Here is an 18,032-nt window from a genome sequence, read left to right on the forward strand (position 1 = left end):
GTCTAGCTCTGTCACTCAGGTTGGAGTGCAGTGGTGCCATCTTGGCTCACTGCAACCCCTGCTTTCCGGGTTCAAGTGATTTTCCTGCCAGAGCCTCCCGAGTAGCTGGGATTACAGGCATGTGCCGCCACACTGGGTTAATTTTTGTATTTTTGGTAGAGACAGGGTTTTGCCACGTTGGCCAGGCTGGTCTCGAACTTCTGACCTCAGGTGATCTGCCTGCCTCGGCCTCCCAAAGTGCTGGGATTACAGGTGTGAGCCACTGCATCTGGCCCTGGTGCCTAATTTTAAAATTCTAACACAATATTGGGTTTCACATCTAGTGGAAGAATTCTGACTGGGGATCCAGGACCTTTTTCATGGCTCCAGAAGAACAAGAAAACTTGTTTTTTCCAAAAACAAACCAGGAAACAGTCATTCTGACAGAATAATAATGAAAACAGCTAAGAGCAATTAACATTTATTGAGTGCTCGGTCTGTGCCAGGCACTTTGCAAGGATGAACTCATTTACTCCTACAACTCTATGAGGTATAATAGATGCTGTCATCTACATTTTACAGTTGAGGAAACAGATGAACAGAAATGTTACATGATTTACTCAAGGTTCATTAATGGTAGAGAGAAGATTCAGAAACCCAGTGATGTGGCTCTAGTAGACTCCAGCACTGGGATGATCTGTGGCTTACATGTCCTGAGTGCAGGGCCTGTACATTGCAACCATACTAGGGTCTATGTGAATGGCTCCTCTGGAGTTGTGCAAGGTACAGTCTGTTTGAACTTGGCTAACTATGAGTTTAAAGGAATCTTTATACTCCATGTTGTACGATTTAATGATTCTTAAGGATTTTGAGTGTAAAAGAGACAGAAATAGAATCCAAATCAGCCTATGGTTGTGAATTGAAACGTTGATAAAGGTTTTGGGTCTCTCCTAGGCTGTTAGAGGTTCTTGGTACTGAATAGAGTTCTTTGGGCTCAGAGAATTATGAAGCAGCTATTAGTTAGAGTTGGAGACAAAATGCATGATTCCCTGAGGAGCCAGGTCAGAACAGACAGCAGGAATGAACTGCGCTTCAAAGTCCAGGATGAAGGGCGTTGAGCTACCGTAAGGTTTTCCAGAGGTGAAAGGGGTCAGTGTACTTTATGCAAGCCTGGTGGAAGATCAGACTGTCAGAATTGGGATCAGCGTCAGAGCTGATGAAGTCCAATGTCTGCCTTTAAATGTGAAGACCTCAAAGAGCTCAGATTACATGCCCACAAACAGCTAGTGAGAATTAGAGGTGAGACCATAACATAGATTTCTCTGTTCTCAGTCTATTATTCTTCCCGCCACACTGAAAGCAATGCTTCTTCCTTCTCTTATATTAAATATATATCTGTATTGAGCTGAGTAAACAGGCTTATTCCAAATGATTGAGTTTCTAAAAATTATAAAAGTACCTCCTAATCTTATTTTTTAAAGGAGTGATGCATTTTAAACCCTCTAGGACATAGTATCCACCAGCAAATAGCAGCTATTTCTCTTGTTATTTTTATGTGCTTAAGCCTTCTTTAATGAGTCATTCTGATACATATTTATCTGTTTAGTTATCCAGAAAAAATATTATTTCATTAATTTGAAATACAGTCAAATGATAATTTGCAATGTATAAATTATCTACTTATTGACCTCCACTTGTTTAAATTTAGTTCCAATTCTTACCATTGTATCTCTCAGTCAGTGTCTTGTATTAAAGAGTTGAGGTGAGTATTCAGAGAAACAAAACTCAGATTACTATTTGCCTGGGTAATCTAGGTCTTATATAGGTCAATTTCACCAAAATTAAATAGTAAATATTTACGTCAAAATACAAAATTTGGAGAATTTTTTAAGTAATAAAAGCTATGATTTAACATACTTCAGGTGCACATACATATATACAAGATGTTAACAGTTAGAAGAACTGAGGATTAGAGAGCTATAGCTAGAGACTTGCCCAAAGTCCCACATCTAAGAATGTCTGAAGTTGGATATTTTCATGCTTTCATCTCAAAAATATTTCTTGAATGCTTTTCATGTGCTAGGAGTAGGATTCGCATTCTCTCTAATGCCCAGCTCAGGATCATTATTCTACATAATCCTGGGATGCCTGTATTTGGGGTCTAATGTATACTATTATACCCTTGCATAAGCATAGATCATTTAGAATGAAGGGCAAGGCTATTTTAATTATAGTCTTGCCACTAGTCACCACAATTTATTTGTCCCTGTAACTCAGCGAGCCATGGTATTATTTATTTTAAAATTATATTTTAGATTAATGTCTCATATTTTCATAATAACCAATAATGTTTTCCCAGAGCTCAGAGTAACTAACAATTATCTGAGTGGGGTTTCTACCATTTGTAGGTATTTCGGCAAATTCTAGAATTCTGTGAAGAGGAAGTCAAGTGATAGGAAGGTAAGTTGGAGAATCCTTTGAAATGGGAAAATGCATGTCTAATTTAATATCAAATTAATCTTCTTGTCAGTATATACAGAGAAATAACATGCTGACAGAAGAAAGGATGGCCCAGCACAAATGATAACAGAAGTAGGGCAGAGCTAACATATATGCTTAGGGTGGAGGTTGAGGCGAAGAAGGGGTGATCTGGAGAGAATTTCAAGATCAATATCCACATCAAAGCTAAATCTAGTTGCTTTCTAGGACCTTTTCATTTTCATGGCTTTGACCCACAGTACTCTACATTCGCATACTCCTAACCTCCAACCCGGTGTCAAGGAGGAAGCCCATCTACTAGTACCAAGGTACATAATTTGTCCATCCACTCAAACACATTTAGGGTAACTCATAACTAAAGAAATACATATCTAATGGTGGAACTCCAGGAATCTAGAGTGTCTGCGGTAGAAAAGGGATATTTGGGAGTTTTTTTCTCTCAAACATCTAAAGTAGATTGCTGCCTACTCACAAGGCTTGCCCAGATCACCTCTGTGCTTGACTCCAAACCTTGATGAAACATTTAATTTCCTGACTGGATTAAAAGAAGCAAGTGAAATTAGAGCAACCTGACCAAACTCTGATGAACAGGGCTTGCTGTGGCCATCCTGAATTCCACAATAGGCTTTCAATGTGGTTTTATAAATAACAAAGAAAAAAGCAGATCAACTTCCCCAAAGTTCCTTTGAAATCAACAAAAATCTGGGCTTTAGTAGTCAGTCAGTGGTATATTGGCTTTCAACATCTCTAGCACCGCTTTCTTGTTATATTTTGATTTTCGTGAGTAAATGTACCATTGTCCCAACTACAGTTTAAATGGCAAAGTCCAAGTGGGAAAATAAAGGACAAAGAAGAGTAGAGAGGGCAAAAAAAAGAGAGGCTTTTAAAGGAAAGAATAGGAATGGGAAAAGAAAGAGGAACAAAGAAAAGTTGTAGAAATACTCATTAAGCATTGATGAGTTCAGACACTGGGATACTGGTTGATATCGTTTGGCTCTGTGTCCCCACCCAAATCTCACCTTAAATCGTAATAATTCCCACATGTCAAGGGCAGGACCAGGTTGCAGTAATTGAATCATGGGGGTAGTTTCCCTTACACTATTCTTGTGATAGTGAGTGAGTTCTCACGAGAGCTGATGGTTTTATAAGGGGCTTGCCCCTTCGCTCCACTCTTATCCTGTCTCCTGCCACCCTGTTAAGTGGTGCCTTCTATCTTGATCGTAAGCTTCCTGAGACCTCCCCAGCCATGCAGAACTGTGAGTCAATTAAACCTCTTTCCTTTATAACTTCCCAAATCTTAGGTATTTCTTCATAGCAGTGTGAGAAAAGAATAATACACTGGATGAATATCATGGAATGCTTGGGACCAGAAATGTTTCAGATCTTGAATTTTTTTGAGATTTTGAAATATTTGCATATACATAATGAGATAAGATATCTTAATATGAGACCCAAGTCTAAACACAAAGTTCATTTATGTGTCATATATACCTATAAATATAATGTGAAGGTAATTTTATGTAATATTTTTAATAATTTTGTGCATGAAAAAAGTTGGCTGTATTTTGACTGAGACCTATCACATGAGGTCAGTGGAATTTTCCACTTGTGACATCATGGTGCCGAAAAAGTTTCAAACTTTGAGGCATTTTGGATTTTGAATTTTCAGATCAGAGATGTTCAACCTGTATAAATTTTTATACCCACTATTTAATTTAATCCTGACAACATCTCCATAAAGTAGTCTCCATTATTCTTATTTTCACAAAGGAAGAAATGAGACTCAACAACTCATGCGAGATTTCACATTGGTATGATCCCCATTGGAGGTTACATGCTAGTGAGGTGAGACCTGTAAAACTAGAAAGCGGTCTGAACAGGATTCATGTTCATATATACTTGACCATATTGCTCTGCCTTTGTACTCAGTGGGTGCTTAATAAGGTGGCTGACTCACAAATAGGACTAGCCTTTGGCTCCCAACGGGAGGTCTGTGTCTCAGATGTAAATCCTTCCTGAGAGCTAATGAGCTGCCCTTAATTGACCCACCTACCCACAGACCAACCTCTTTAGGAGCCTCCGTTTGGATGAATTCTTCATATATTTGCTTTGCCTTCTCAGCCATCTTGGCAGGGGACTTGATCTTCTTGTAATCCTCACAGGCAATCCAGAACTCAAGGTTTTCCTCACTGAATTCAGACTTCAGGAAACTTTTGAAACTGGCAAGTCCATCTAGAAAGAAAAAAAAGTCAGTTGGAGAAATGTATTAATTTACTTAACAAATGGCATACTCTTCTATATAGCCTAGTCTTACTTAACGTTTTTTTGTCATTTACGTAAGAATCTTACAAATGTTAACTCATTGAATCTTCCTTAAAAACCTAAGAGGCAGGTGCTATCAATATCCCATTCCCTAAATGAGGTCAGAAAGATCAAATGACTTTCCCATTAATAACCAGCTGCTACGTGGCAGAGCCAGAATTAAAATCCAGGGAAGTCTGACTCAAGAGTTCGTGCATTTATCCATTATTCTAAGCTACTTCTCAAGAGGTGCATAATTCAGCTTCTTGGAAAAGAAACTGTCCAATAATGACTGCCTGCTATCTACTGCACTTGGACTGGGAGAAAAATACAAGGCCAACACAAATGTTATATCCGCGAGAGAAAGGGAAAGGGCTTACCAATACTATTCTATGCACAAAGTTTTAGCTCATTCATGTCTAGCTTCCTTTACTCCTTCATTCGAATGCAGAAGGAATGAGACAGAGATGGAAGATAGAAGCAGAGAACACAGAGCTCAAACCCTGCTCATCATGCAGAGCCGTATGGAACTCTAGAACTAGATAGATTTACCACATTGTCTTTCCAAACAATCAAATGCAATGTCTATTTAAGTGACGAATGTTTACCTATTTACGTATCAAGGAACACTATTAACACTAACGCCATTCTGGATACTTAACAAACTACCAAGGAGAAAATAATACATTTAAAACTTGGCTTGTCTATATAAGTAATGTTAAATGTTAAGTATCAACATGAACTACTTACAATTCTTTATTTTCTCTTTGTACAGATAATTTTTGTTTAACTATTATGTTCCAAGCACTATGATAAGTCACCATGATAAGTAAAATAGACACGGTTCGTGTCCTAATAGAGATTATAGATTCTGGAAAAAGTAGAAAGTAAATGAAGAAACAGAAGAAACATTTACACAATGAAAGGAAACCTGTATGAAAGGTAGTAACAGAGTCACAGGAGAGTCCTGACTTTATTTTAGGCTAAGGGAAAGCAAGGAAGTAACATTCAATTTGAGACCCTAAGGATGAGTGGGAAAGGGCCAGATGAAATTACCCCATGTAGTATACTTACCATGTCCATCAATTATACATCAGGTTTTTTTAACATGTTGAACTTAATATGATTATAGCTATTATGATTCTGTTTCTGGTGTACAATTGCTCATGTAGGATAAACTTTAGTTTATAATTTAAAAACTATATCTATATATAATATATAGATATTATAGTCCATATAGATATAGCCTATTATATATAGGTATAGTTTTTAGTTGTAAACTAAAACTATAAGACTAAAATTATAGAATTATAAAACTATGTATATGTAAGGATTCTTGGGCCTGATCCAATATTTTCCTTCTCCTTAATGCTGAATATATATGTATATTATTCAGCATATATTACACACACACACACATATAAATATATATATATATACACACACACCAAAATTCTAAACAATGTATAGCTATAGGGAGAGAATTCGTGTTCATTTAATATCTAAGAAAAGTAAAGATTTCAAATGAGAGAGAAAAACTCTAATTTTCCAGAGGCTGTGTCAAAATCACAGACCTACCCTCAGTAACACGTTTCGAATGTCACTTTGCCCCCCCAGGGCAGAAGGCAGGATTATTGTCACCAGTACTTTAGGGTCTGGTTTTCTCTAATTTGCCCCCACCTGGAGACACTTCTGCAATACATTAGTTGTGCTTAGGGATCATATTCACATTCTGAATTCATTTCCTTTGGCCTAATTTCCATTTATTCTTTTTCCCTATTCTTTTTATAGGCTCTAAATTTGTATTTATTAGTCATTGCCAATACATTGATTTCACTCAAGCATAAAATGTATGCAATGATAAAAACAAAGACACTATATATAGTTTTCCATTTTCAATTTACCTCCTGTATAATTTTACTGTTCTCATACCCTTCACAGTACCCTGAAACCATACCCAATTTTAAAGAAAAGAAATGGCTAGGATGATCATTAACTTGTATTAGGGTCACCATCGATTTCAGGATCCAAACAAGATACTTTGCAATTTGATCCCTTCTTCCTGTACTTACCTTAAATACATTTTTAATCGATTAACAATAAAAATATATCTAGGAGCAATGGTAGGTATGAAAAACAATTTTCAACACTTGTGAAAAGAAGGGAAAAGAAAAAAAAAAAAGAAAAAAACACAATTTTTTCTAGAAACTTGGCCTGAAGAATTACTTTAAAACCATTTGATAACCTGTAACTGGATAAAATCAGGTGTATTTTCTCTCTCTTCTAATATTTCCTACTACATTTCCAGCACTATTTGTCTTAACTTAGTGACACGAGAGTTAACGTAAGTGCTAAAAGAAAAATATAAGACTTGTTTCTCTCTCTGTCGTGGTTAAAATGTCCATTGTTTCTTAAACAAAAGGTGTCAGATAGTCTCTGTTAAAATGAAAACATTCTCAGGCACGTTTTAGCTTCCAGGAAATGAAGTCTTAGGAGTTCCCACACAATAAGGTCTAAGATGGTGGAGGCAAAAATAATTCCACAGACTAACTCTGTGACAAATTTATTCTCATTAGCCCTATATCCTCACAACCTATCTCTGAATCACCCATTCTGCATCTTTGGAAAGCGTAGAGACAAAATCTCAGTCCTCCCAAACATTCTTATTTGTGACCCAGGGATGTATGTCGGGATTCCGCAGAAATGTTCACATTTACTGTCTTTCCAGGGAATAAGCTTGCAAAATAACTTTCCCGTGCAGCAAGTCCATTTCCTGGATACTAATTTCATAACTTTCATTAAATTCCACAATATTCTTTTAACCTTTTTGTTCATGTATGACTCATAAAATAGCTTTACATTGCATTGGTCTGCAAGATGTGTAAAGCTATTCCTTCTCTAAATCTGTGCCCCTGGCTTTTGGGCACTCTCTAGAGGGTCCCTCTAAAGCCACCCCTGAGACACCTTCTCCTCTTTAGCCCCTGGTTGTCTGTCAGTTAGTTCCTTAGCCATTCTCTCTGTTTAGTTCCTATCACCCCTGCAGACATCCTATTGGGTCAGAGTCAAACACAATCCAGGCCAAATATCTCTATTCTGCAAAGAACACCCATTTCTTCTTTGCCCTACCACCATTCCTCTACCCACTCTAGTAAAGCCTCAGCACACCTCCCCGACAGATCACCACATTCTTCCCTGCTGAGCCTGCACGGAACCTCTCAACCCACCTCTCCAGGCATCCACTATCTAGAAAGCCAATGAAACCCACATGATTATCTGGTCTTAGGGAAACACTCCGGGTTGTAATCTACATTACAATTCCAGAGTTTGCCCTAATGAATGGTGTCACTTTTGACATCCATGTAAACTAGCAGCCAGCCCTACCTAAGAACAAGATGAAAATACCTATAAAATCCCTTTGAAAATTAAAGGAGTATTAGACAAATCCAAGTCAGTTTGCTATAAAGGAAAAAAAAATAAAAACTAGATTAATGCAAATCTCTTCAAGCAGGGAGGATAAAAATGAAGTCATTGATAGTTGATAAGCACCATTTCTAGCTTATTGGTTCAAAATTATATTACTGCAATAACTTGAGCAAGTCATCAAATCTCTCTGAGACTCTGTTGCATCATCTGTGAAATGGAGATACTAATGCAACCTATCTGATGGGGTTGTGCTAAGAAATAAATGATTCATATAAAGTTCTTACATGGTACCTGACATAATTATCATTATGTAGCTCAATACATGTTGGCGTTCATTATCGTTATTTATTACAAATTTAAAATTAATATTTTAATTAATTAAAAGCCCAACTCCAATGTTGCCTCATCTGTGAGGTAGTCTTTACCTACTACCATTGACTTGCTCTTGAGGATTTTTATCATTATGAGAGAAGCAGTCACTTTCTGTTCCTTTGTTGGGATTGTTTGCTTCTATATCTTTTCCATGAGGCTGTTCATTCTTCGAGTTCAAGGTTTGAGTTTCACCTGTTTGCTCCTCTTTTGCATCCCACCTCCCAGTCTAAATCTGCACACCTAACATTTAATAGAGGCTCCCACAGAAATAAGACACATTCAGGGAAGCATTTCCTTCCAAGTGACGGAGTCAAACAGCATTAACTTTCAAAAAAGTAATTTACGGATTTTGCTGTTATTATAGCATTTTATTTCATGGGCAAGTTGCCTAATCCCCCTTAATCTCAATTTCATTTTCTGAAAACTAGGGATTGTGATGGCACTCAAATCCTAAAATTATTGCAATCATTAAATTAACTAACATATGCAAAGTGCTTAGAACAGTGCTTGGCACATGATGAATAATAAGTGTTAGCTATTGCTTTTATTATTATAATTATTATTTTCAAGGAAATTATGGTTGCCCATGAGGAAGATAATGACAAAAATGAGCCAGAAACGAGAAGGAAGAAAACCAAAGAGAAAGAAGCAAAAGGGTAGTGCAAAGATAGAAACATAAAGATGTGTCTGGATCCAGGCTCCTTCAATTCCCATGGACAAATAAATCGCAAGGGCATCTCAGGGAGATGCTCTGACCTTCTGGAACTCCTCGAGAAGGGAGATTCACATAAAATCTTTGCTGCTTTTGGCTTGTTTCATTCTTCTCTGCTCTTAAAAATGGTTATGTGGGGAACTATTAAATGTCACTGTCTTATTTAAACTCCCATGTGCAATCTATTTTTGTGTTTGAAGAACAACACACTGTTTATACGCCCCATGTGCCTATGAAATGAAAACAGATGGTGCCACCTAAAGAATTGAAGGCAAAATATGTAGGAAGTTGATGTACTTTCAGAACACACTCACATATACTGGATGATTAAAATTTACTTAAAAAATGAAGGAAAGTGAGAAGAATCTTGTTAGAAGAGATTGAGTAGCAACTTAACTGTCTTATAATTTTTAGAAGCTTGATACCAATTAACTTCATTTTCACTCAATAAAAATTAAGAAAGATGTGAAAATAAGGAATTCTTGGGGAACTATTTAACATATCAACGGTGAAAGTCAATATCCTACATTAACATCACAATGCCAAATTTCCCTTATAAATTGACAAAGATGCTACTACTCCTCAAGGTTAAATGGTTTAAATTTATCAAATCAAATATGCAAAAACAGATTGTGAAGTGGTTTGTCTTTATTTGTTTTTAGAGCAACAGGGTCTCTCTCTGTGGCCCAGGCTAGAGTGCAGTGGTATGATCCTGGGCTCAAGCCGTCTTCCTGTCTCACACCTGGCTAATTTTCTTTTTTCTTTTCTTTTCTTTTCTTTTCTTTTCTTTCTTTTCTTCTATTCTTTTCTTTTCCTTTCTTTTCTTTTTGAGATGGGGTCTTTTTATGTTGCCCAAACTGGTCTCAAACTCCTGGCTTCAAGCAATCCTCCTGCTGCAGCCTTCAAAAGTGCTGGGATTACAGGTATGAGCCACTGCACTTGGCCCCAGTTGTGAAGTTTTAGATACATATATGTCCCAAATGTGTCTTTCTTCATTACCTGTTTTGCATCAGCCACAGCTAATGTTGGGTAATTTCTGATTATAGACTACTAGTTTTTGTGGATTCAAATAAGAACTTCCCATAAGAACTGATTTGTCGGTTTGGCTTACAGTTATTCATGGTATTCTATAGCTGGTTTCTGGGAAAATAGGTCAAATATTGTCTCTTCAGGTCAGTGATGTTGGAGTAGAATTATCTGGGCATGCCTGGCATTCCACTGGTTCTTCTCTAGGAACAGCCAGACAGAGAGAAGCAAAGGGCAAAGACAGAGCGGCAAGAGAGACACAGAAAAAGACAAGTCATTGGGAGAAGCAGAGGCAGATAAAGAAGAAGAGAGCAATAGAGTGACGATAAGAGAACTAGAGAGGGGAGAGACTGTCTAACTTACTGACGGCTTCGCCTCCCAGAGGGCATGGTTTGCCTTTGTTTCTGTGAGGTCTCCACACCATAACACTTATTTTTTAGTTGGGCTACTTTGAATGGATTAGTGTCCCTTTCAAGGAAAGCATTGATTAGAATACTTATAAATGCTTTCCTATTTGTTGCTTTAGGGAAATTAATTGCCCAGGTCTTAAAAATATTAATTACTTAAGAAAATAATTACGTGGAACTTATGTATAAACACACAGGCAAACACACAAAAGAATACATATACATACTACATACACATATACACACATATAATTTTAAAATGCATATAGAAATTAAATGAAATATTGTAACATATATACACACACACACACACACACACACATACATGTGTATACACACACACATACCTGAACACACACAGGTGTATGTATATTTTCCCCTCTGAGAAGTAGAAAATATTACTGTGAGGCTCTCGGGCCTCAATCTCACACCATGGTAACCATCTGTTTGCAAGCTGAAAATCTTCAGTCCTTCAACAAACACTAACTTCCTCTAGCTTAACTCTCTTTAACTCTATCTAACCCTAGCTGTCTTATTCCAGTAGCTCTCTGTCTCCTAAAAGCCTGAAATATATAGACATGTGGCCCTAAGGATTTAGTGTGACTGAAAAGGATTGTATACGGGCACATAAATATTTATTATTCTCCTTAATGGTTTTGAAAACATGAAAATAGTTCTGCTGACTCTCAGGTTTTTTGACAATAGCAATAAATACCTGTGCTCAGAGTACTAGTATTCATAATTTATCAATAGGTCAACTGTCAATCTGCTATTGGCCCAGAAACCACTGGGGCAAGATAATAAGTCCATTAATAAACATAAATATTATTCTACTAGTTGACCTCATGGAATTTCTAGGTCCAAGAAGCAAAATTAATTAGTTCATTCACTTATTCACTACATAAATATTCACCAAACCTCTTACGTGTGTCAGGGCAGGGTACTTTGTTTAGCAAAAGAAAAAAAGAGAGAGAATCAGAAATGAATAAGCTAGAGAAAGTTCCAAATTAGAGACTGTGGTGTTCTGTCTCCAAAAATAAAAGATTAATTCTATTGCAGGTAAGCAGAAAAGCTTATGACACCAAAAGCAAGACATAAGGAATGTTCATGTACAATTCAACGTACATTCTTTGTCATCTATTCTGTGCCCATTAATCATAATGGTCTTGTGAAAAATATTTTGTAAATCCTTATTTTTGCAAAGCATGTAACAAAGTTCTATATTCCATTCTTGTTATAAAGATGGAGAAATATAGGTGGGGTATTTTAAATTGACTCATACTTTTAGAGTGAATTATTCAACAAATATTTGTTTTCCCTATACTATATATTTCCTGTTGTGAAACTATCTACATGAAAAAGACTAACTCTTGCCCATTGGTGAGTTTATAACCTATCATAGAAGGGAGCCAACTATGAACAGAACACAAAGCAACAAGTATTAAGTGGCATAAAAGATGTGCGGACAAATGACTTTGGAAGTTCAGAGGGTGGATAAATCGTTCTGGATGGTCAAGGAACACTAGGCATTTCTTATTTGAATTATCTATTATAGGAGGGGGAGAATTTGAAGAGAGAGAGATATGAGTAAAAGATATTCCAGTCAAGGGGACTATATGGAGAAATCCTGTATGGAACAGAGAACTGTTCAATTTGCCTACAGACCAGCCATATAGTTGTGGTGATCTTGAACATCAGAAATTTGAACTTGATACTGTAAGTCATGGGAATCAGTAAGGATTTTGGATTGGGGAAAGGCACCTAGTTCTTATTGATGCACTGGTATTAGCTTGGAAAAGAGTCTGCACTGATCACTACCTTTGTCATTTCTTGAATGAAGATGTAAGAAGCGTGGTGCCAGAAGAGGAAACTGAGGCTGGGGGAGATAACAACCCATGTCAGGTCACAAGAGCAGTATGATAGTTTGAACTAGGATGACTTGAACTCATGACTTGTTAGCGATCTTTATGCTGCTATATCTGATCTTTATTAATTTATTATGAAGCTAAGTCAGAAAACTGTAGTTTCTCTATTTTACTGATGAGAATGTTGAGGAGGTCAAGCCACGTGTTCCGGCTCACGCAAGTAAGCAGGACAGATGGGAACACAATTGCAATCATGAGTCTTCAGAACACCTTATGTTCACATTCCCCCGTAGTGTCGCAGACCCTCCTTTTCTTGTGAACTGGATAATCATATACCCGCAGCCCCCTTCCCTTATTGATACCACCTTCAAAAATTGAATAAGTGTCAAAATTGGGGAAGAAGAACACAGGTAACACAAAAGTGTTTTTTGTTTCTGTCCCTAACCTGACCTTTATTTAAAAAAACAATGGAAACTTACAGTTGTTCTGCAGGAGTTTGTCCAGGGAATCACGCCACTGCAGGGCCTCGTCCAGCGAGGGTCTACATCAATTACAAGGAGAGAAAAGGGGTATGGCATAAGTAGGCATTGAAGCACATGTACCAGCAGTAACTACTTCCTGTTTCTCTTAGATGGAAATGACATGACTGCTGGTCTATCCTCAGGATAAGGAAGTTTGAGTTATTTTCTCTCTAACAATTGGGTTTGATGAGCTGGGTTTGCTTTCATACATCTTTATTGCATATCTTCATCTTTTTTGAACATTTTGGTTAGGTCTTTCCCTTTTTAAAAGTAGAGTTTGTTTGACATTAAGTTGTGTCTTGATATTCTTTTTTTTAAAATATATTCTCTCTTTTTTTCTTTTTTTTTTTCTTTCTATTTTGATTCATTCCTATTTTCTCCTTCTGGTTTTCCTGAATTGATATTCTTATATATCCCATGAAAGTTGTTCCAATTGTGGTCTTTTTTCCAAATATAACTTCATGAAATCTAGTTGTCCCATTACAGAGATTGAACTCCTGTTTTCTGCCTCATCAATACTTCATGTTAACCACCTAACTGAATCAGCAGCGGGCATTGGGGTTCCACATCCACATCCCAAAGCCGTCTAATTAAGGCTAGTGGAAGATACGAGTGTATAACACTTTCCTTACGTTGGGATTGTGATCATAGCAAATTTACATGTAAAAAAACGTAGGTGCATTTTTCTTACCCACTTAGAACAGGATCAGACTTTTTAAAAAAGATTTGCTCTGTCTAATTAAGAAAAAAAAAAAAGAGTTGTTAATATATCCTGAATTGAAATGTTACACACAAATGCTCGAGATGCTGACTCAAAAGGAGAAGGTTATAGCCAACATATAATTTCTCCTTAGGCTGTTTCTATTTTAACATTTATGTATGCAGAAACCCTGCAGCTATTTCATCTCAACCACCAATTTTTCTCTCACAGCAGGATGTGTCAAGTGGAGCTGGTATTGTCTGGGAAAAATGGCTGACTGCACACTCTTCGGCTCACCTGGCTCGAACTCTTGCATTATGATGTGAATTCTTCGTTGTCAAATCAAAACAGACTGACAAAGCATTTACTAGAATAGTAAGGCCAATTCAGGTGTTTTTCCTAAACTGGAATTTCCTTAGTTCTTAATTTGTTTATCAACTGGCCAGGCAATCAAAAAAAATTCCTGCTTCAGGTTTTTATACAATGATATTTTGGGGCGGGTTAATTATTCAGATTAGTAGCTTTGGTTGAAATGACAGTTGCTTGTTCTACTTTTCATTTTGCTGTCCCAGGTGCAGAATCAGCCTCACTTTATTTATGTAAGGAGTCCAAGACGGCAGTAGGTTTGGGCTAAAGTATTATGAATAATCCCTTTACTTCTCTATTCCTCATTGCAGAACATGCATAGGTTTTGAGTCCTGATTATATGATTTTTCATAAAATTTTATGTGTTCAATCTTTGCAAGTTAAACTTGCCAAATTGAGGGTAACAAACCTTGTGAAATAATCTTGGGTGGTTTCTGTTTTCCTGGCTAGAAACACAGGCATCGTAGATGGAAAATATACTAATGCCTCAGAAATGTATTTCTGACACATGAGCTACCCATCCCTCTTCCCATTTCCTCTGGCTAGTATAAAGGATCACAAGAAGAAAAGAAAATGTCAGGAACAGGGTAATTATAAGTATGTCTCTATAGCATTCTTGTTCATTTGATTTCTAACCAGAAAAGGACCTGTCTACTAGAGGTCAATAACTCACCTTGGCTCTTTTATATTACTGCAGGTGGAGAACTGTTTTATGTGCATATTATTTCATACCTACATGTTTAGCACAAGGTCTTACACATCTTACATTCTTCACTATAGTAGGTTCAATGTTTTGCACATAATAGACACTCACCAAGTCCCTATTCATTGTTCACAGAAGCGGCAGGACATTAAATTATTAGACAAAAGAAAGTAGCTCAGAGCAAGAGGAAGGCTGGTTTACTCACAGGATCTCCTGATTTTATAAATATTCTCATTAAATGAAATCACTTTCCCACCCCACTTTTCCTCTGGTTAGTATAGAGGAGCAAAGGAAGAAGAAATGACATGAGCAGGTGCACCAAACTTAAGCATGTTATCCAATCTGATTTGTCCCAAATGGTCTTGTTGGAACCAGGCTAATGGTCAATAACAGCAGCACATCACAGCCAAGATTAAATTCCTGAAAAGGAAATGCGCAGAGCCTGCTTAGGGGTGAAATTGGTTCAAATTGATTTAAGGGCACAGTCAAGTAGGACACATCCCCCACAGCATGAAGCCCAGTGTTTTGATTACCAGCCTAGGAGTTAACAGAGGTTCATCCTGTCCTTATTCTCAGAATTTGCGAGTCCTCATTAGGTCTGACTTCATTGGAAACAAGATAGATGCAGATCTAAATGGCCAATAAATGTCCTGGTTTGCAAGGTCATAGCTGACCACAGAGAATGGGTATGGAGTTTCTATGTGTGGGAGTGTGGGGGAGAGAGAGGAAGCTATTTCAAATGAAACTCAAAATAAACATTTGTAGAGATGATTAACCACATGTTTTGTAATGCCTAGTGTAAATGCCACCTGGCCCAGGAAGTGGCCATCTCTGCTGGAGGCACTGTCTCTCTTTTTGCTCTACTCTTACTGCTTTTACTCACTGAATCTCTCACATGGCAATGAAAGGGTATAGGTTGTCATGCACAGAGAACTTTTCCCATTCCACCCTATCCCATGGTGTATCGATCCACTTTGCAATAAATGTGTGTCAGATTAATAAGTAAATGAATGACGGTTTTGTCCTGAGTTAGCCTGGTTTATGAAAGCCACAAATAACACCAAACTCAGATTTTAATGACCAGTCCCAAGAACCATTATTACTGCTATTGGCAATGCTGGCACTTACTAGCTATAACCTCAAGTGCCTGTGGTGGGTTTTTTGTTTGTTTTTGGTTTTCATTTTGTTTTGATTTTTAATCTGTGCAGTGCCTGGCACATACTTAAATGTCTTAAAAATGTTCTTACATATTGATGCTCTTAACAAGGAAAAGAAAATTCAAGTATTTTTACTGTGAATTAGATGTCCCCTCTCCCTTCCTGCCTGACAGTGCAGTCTGCTCACGACCAGGTTCAAGTTTATGAGCATGGATTGAGCCCTTACCTGATAACCAGTGGTGACCTGGGCACCATGGTTGGGCATACAGACTTAAGAACAAGTAAAACATGTCATTTTTTGACATCCATATGCAGGCCTGAAATTGTGCATAGGTCCTTAGTCTTCACAACCAGGCTCACTCTAACCAGGTGAGCGTACGCAGGACAGCTTTCTGTAACTGTTTTCCACTAGCACAGGCTAGGTACTGTTTATGTGCGGAGGTCATTCTTTAGTATAAAATGATCACTACAACAATAAACCAGAAAAAGGGGTTAAAAATCGCTGACATAGGCAGGGGAAAGGGAGACATTTATAATATAAAATAAACTACACGAATATCTATATCAGCTCCTAACATTTTACAATTGATGATATTGTAAGCCATGATAACAGTTATCACAAACTAAACCTATGTGGTTGATTAATGTTGTCTATTGTTTCTTGGGAGGACCTACAGCGGAGCCTTAAGGAATGCTCACATCCAGAGGGTGAGCAACAGTGGGAGCACTTAGAGAAAGAGAAGGCAGGAGGGGAATGCAGGACTAGAAGTCAAAGAAGAGAGTTTTAAGAGTAGGTCAACTGGGCCGGGTGCAGTGGCTCACGCCTGTAATCCCAGCACTTTGGGAGGCTGAGGCGGGTGGATCACCTGAGGTCGGGAGTTCGAGACCGGCCTGACCAACATGGAGAAACCCGTCTCTGCTAAAAAATACAAAATTAGCCGGGCGTGGTGGCGCATGTCTGTAATCCCAGCTACTCGGAAGGCTGAGGCAGGAGAATCGCTTGAACCCGGGAGGCAGAGGTTGCAGTGAGCCGAGATCGTGCCATTGCACTCCAGCCTGGGTGAAATAGCAAACTCCATCTCAAAAAAAAAAAAAAGAGTAGGTCAACTGGTGAGCCATCAAATGCTGCAGACAAGTCACAGATGGGGCCTTAGTTCGGGTGAGGTAGTAAGGTTGAAGCTGGATAATAAGGAGATACAGAAAAGACTGAAAGCCATGAGTACAGACTTCTCTTTCTACAGTTAGCCAATAAAGTAAGAGGAAGGTAGAGAAGCAGAAAGAGAGAAAGGCGGGGAGAGAATTTTTCAGCATGGGACATGGGCACCTGTTTGTTCCTAAGGGAAGAGGGTCCACAGAGCAAAAGGGCAACTAAAACTGCAAAAAGGGGAACAGAGCTGTGTTTAGGGGGTAGGAATATAAGCACTGATTTCTGTTTTTCTCAATGGTCCATTTTTTTAAAAAAATGAGAATTCAAAACTACATGTTAAAAAATAGAAAATGCTTTTTAAAAAACGGATTTTACTGATGTCAGTAACCCAAAGAATATGAGAGGGGTTAAAAATACCTCCAATCAGGCCGGGCGCGGTGGCTCAAGCCTGTAATCCCAGCACTTTGGGAGGCCGAGACGGGCGGATCACGAGGTCAGGAGATCGAGACCATCCTGGCTAACATGGTGAAACCCCGTCTCTACTAAAAATACAAAAAACTAGCCGGGTGAGGTGGCGGGCGCCTGTAGTCCCAGCTACTCGGGAGGCTGAGGCAGGAGAATGGCGTGAACCCGGGAGGCAGAGCTTGCAGTGAGCCGAGATTGCGCCACTGCACTCCAGCCTGGGCGACAGAGCGAGACTCCGCCTCAAAAAAAAAAAAAAAAAAAAAAAACAACCTCCAATCAAGAGAAGAATTATTTTCCCCTCTGAAAGAAGAACGTGAGTTAAAAATACAGAGAAATTTTAAAGTGAGAGAAGAGATAGAGAGATGGAGCTTATGCGGAACACAGTATTT

At 38.1% G+C, this 18,032-nt stretch overlaps 1 protein-coding gene across 1 annotated transcript in view; it reads right to left on the reverse strand.

Annotated features, from left to right (window-relative positions):
* The window catches only part of RGS5 (regulator of G protein signaling 5), a 60,301-nt gene that overhangs the window by 5,674 nt on the left and 36,595 nt on the right, over positions 1 to 18,032 (reverse strand). The window contains exons 3-4 of the mRNA XM_010373356.2: positions 13,064 to 13,125; positions 4,544 to 4,710 (exon numbers count right to left, since the gene is read on the reverse strand). Coding sequence (XP_010371658.1) covers positions 4,544 to 4,710; positions 13,064 to 13,125 — 229 coding nt within the window. The remainder of the gene's footprint in view (positions 1 to 4,543; positions 4,711 to 13,063; positions 13,126 to 18,032) is intronic.

Source organism: Rhinopithecus roxellana, chromosome 8 (assembly GCF_007565055.1).
Source record: "Rhinopithecus roxellana isolate Shanxi Qingling chromosome 8, ASM756505v1, whole genome shotgun sequence".
In the NCBI taxonomy this organism is placed as follows: domain Eukaryota; kingdom Metazoa; phylum Chordata; class Mammalia; order Primates; family Cercopithecidae; genus Rhinopithecus; species Rhinopithecus roxellana.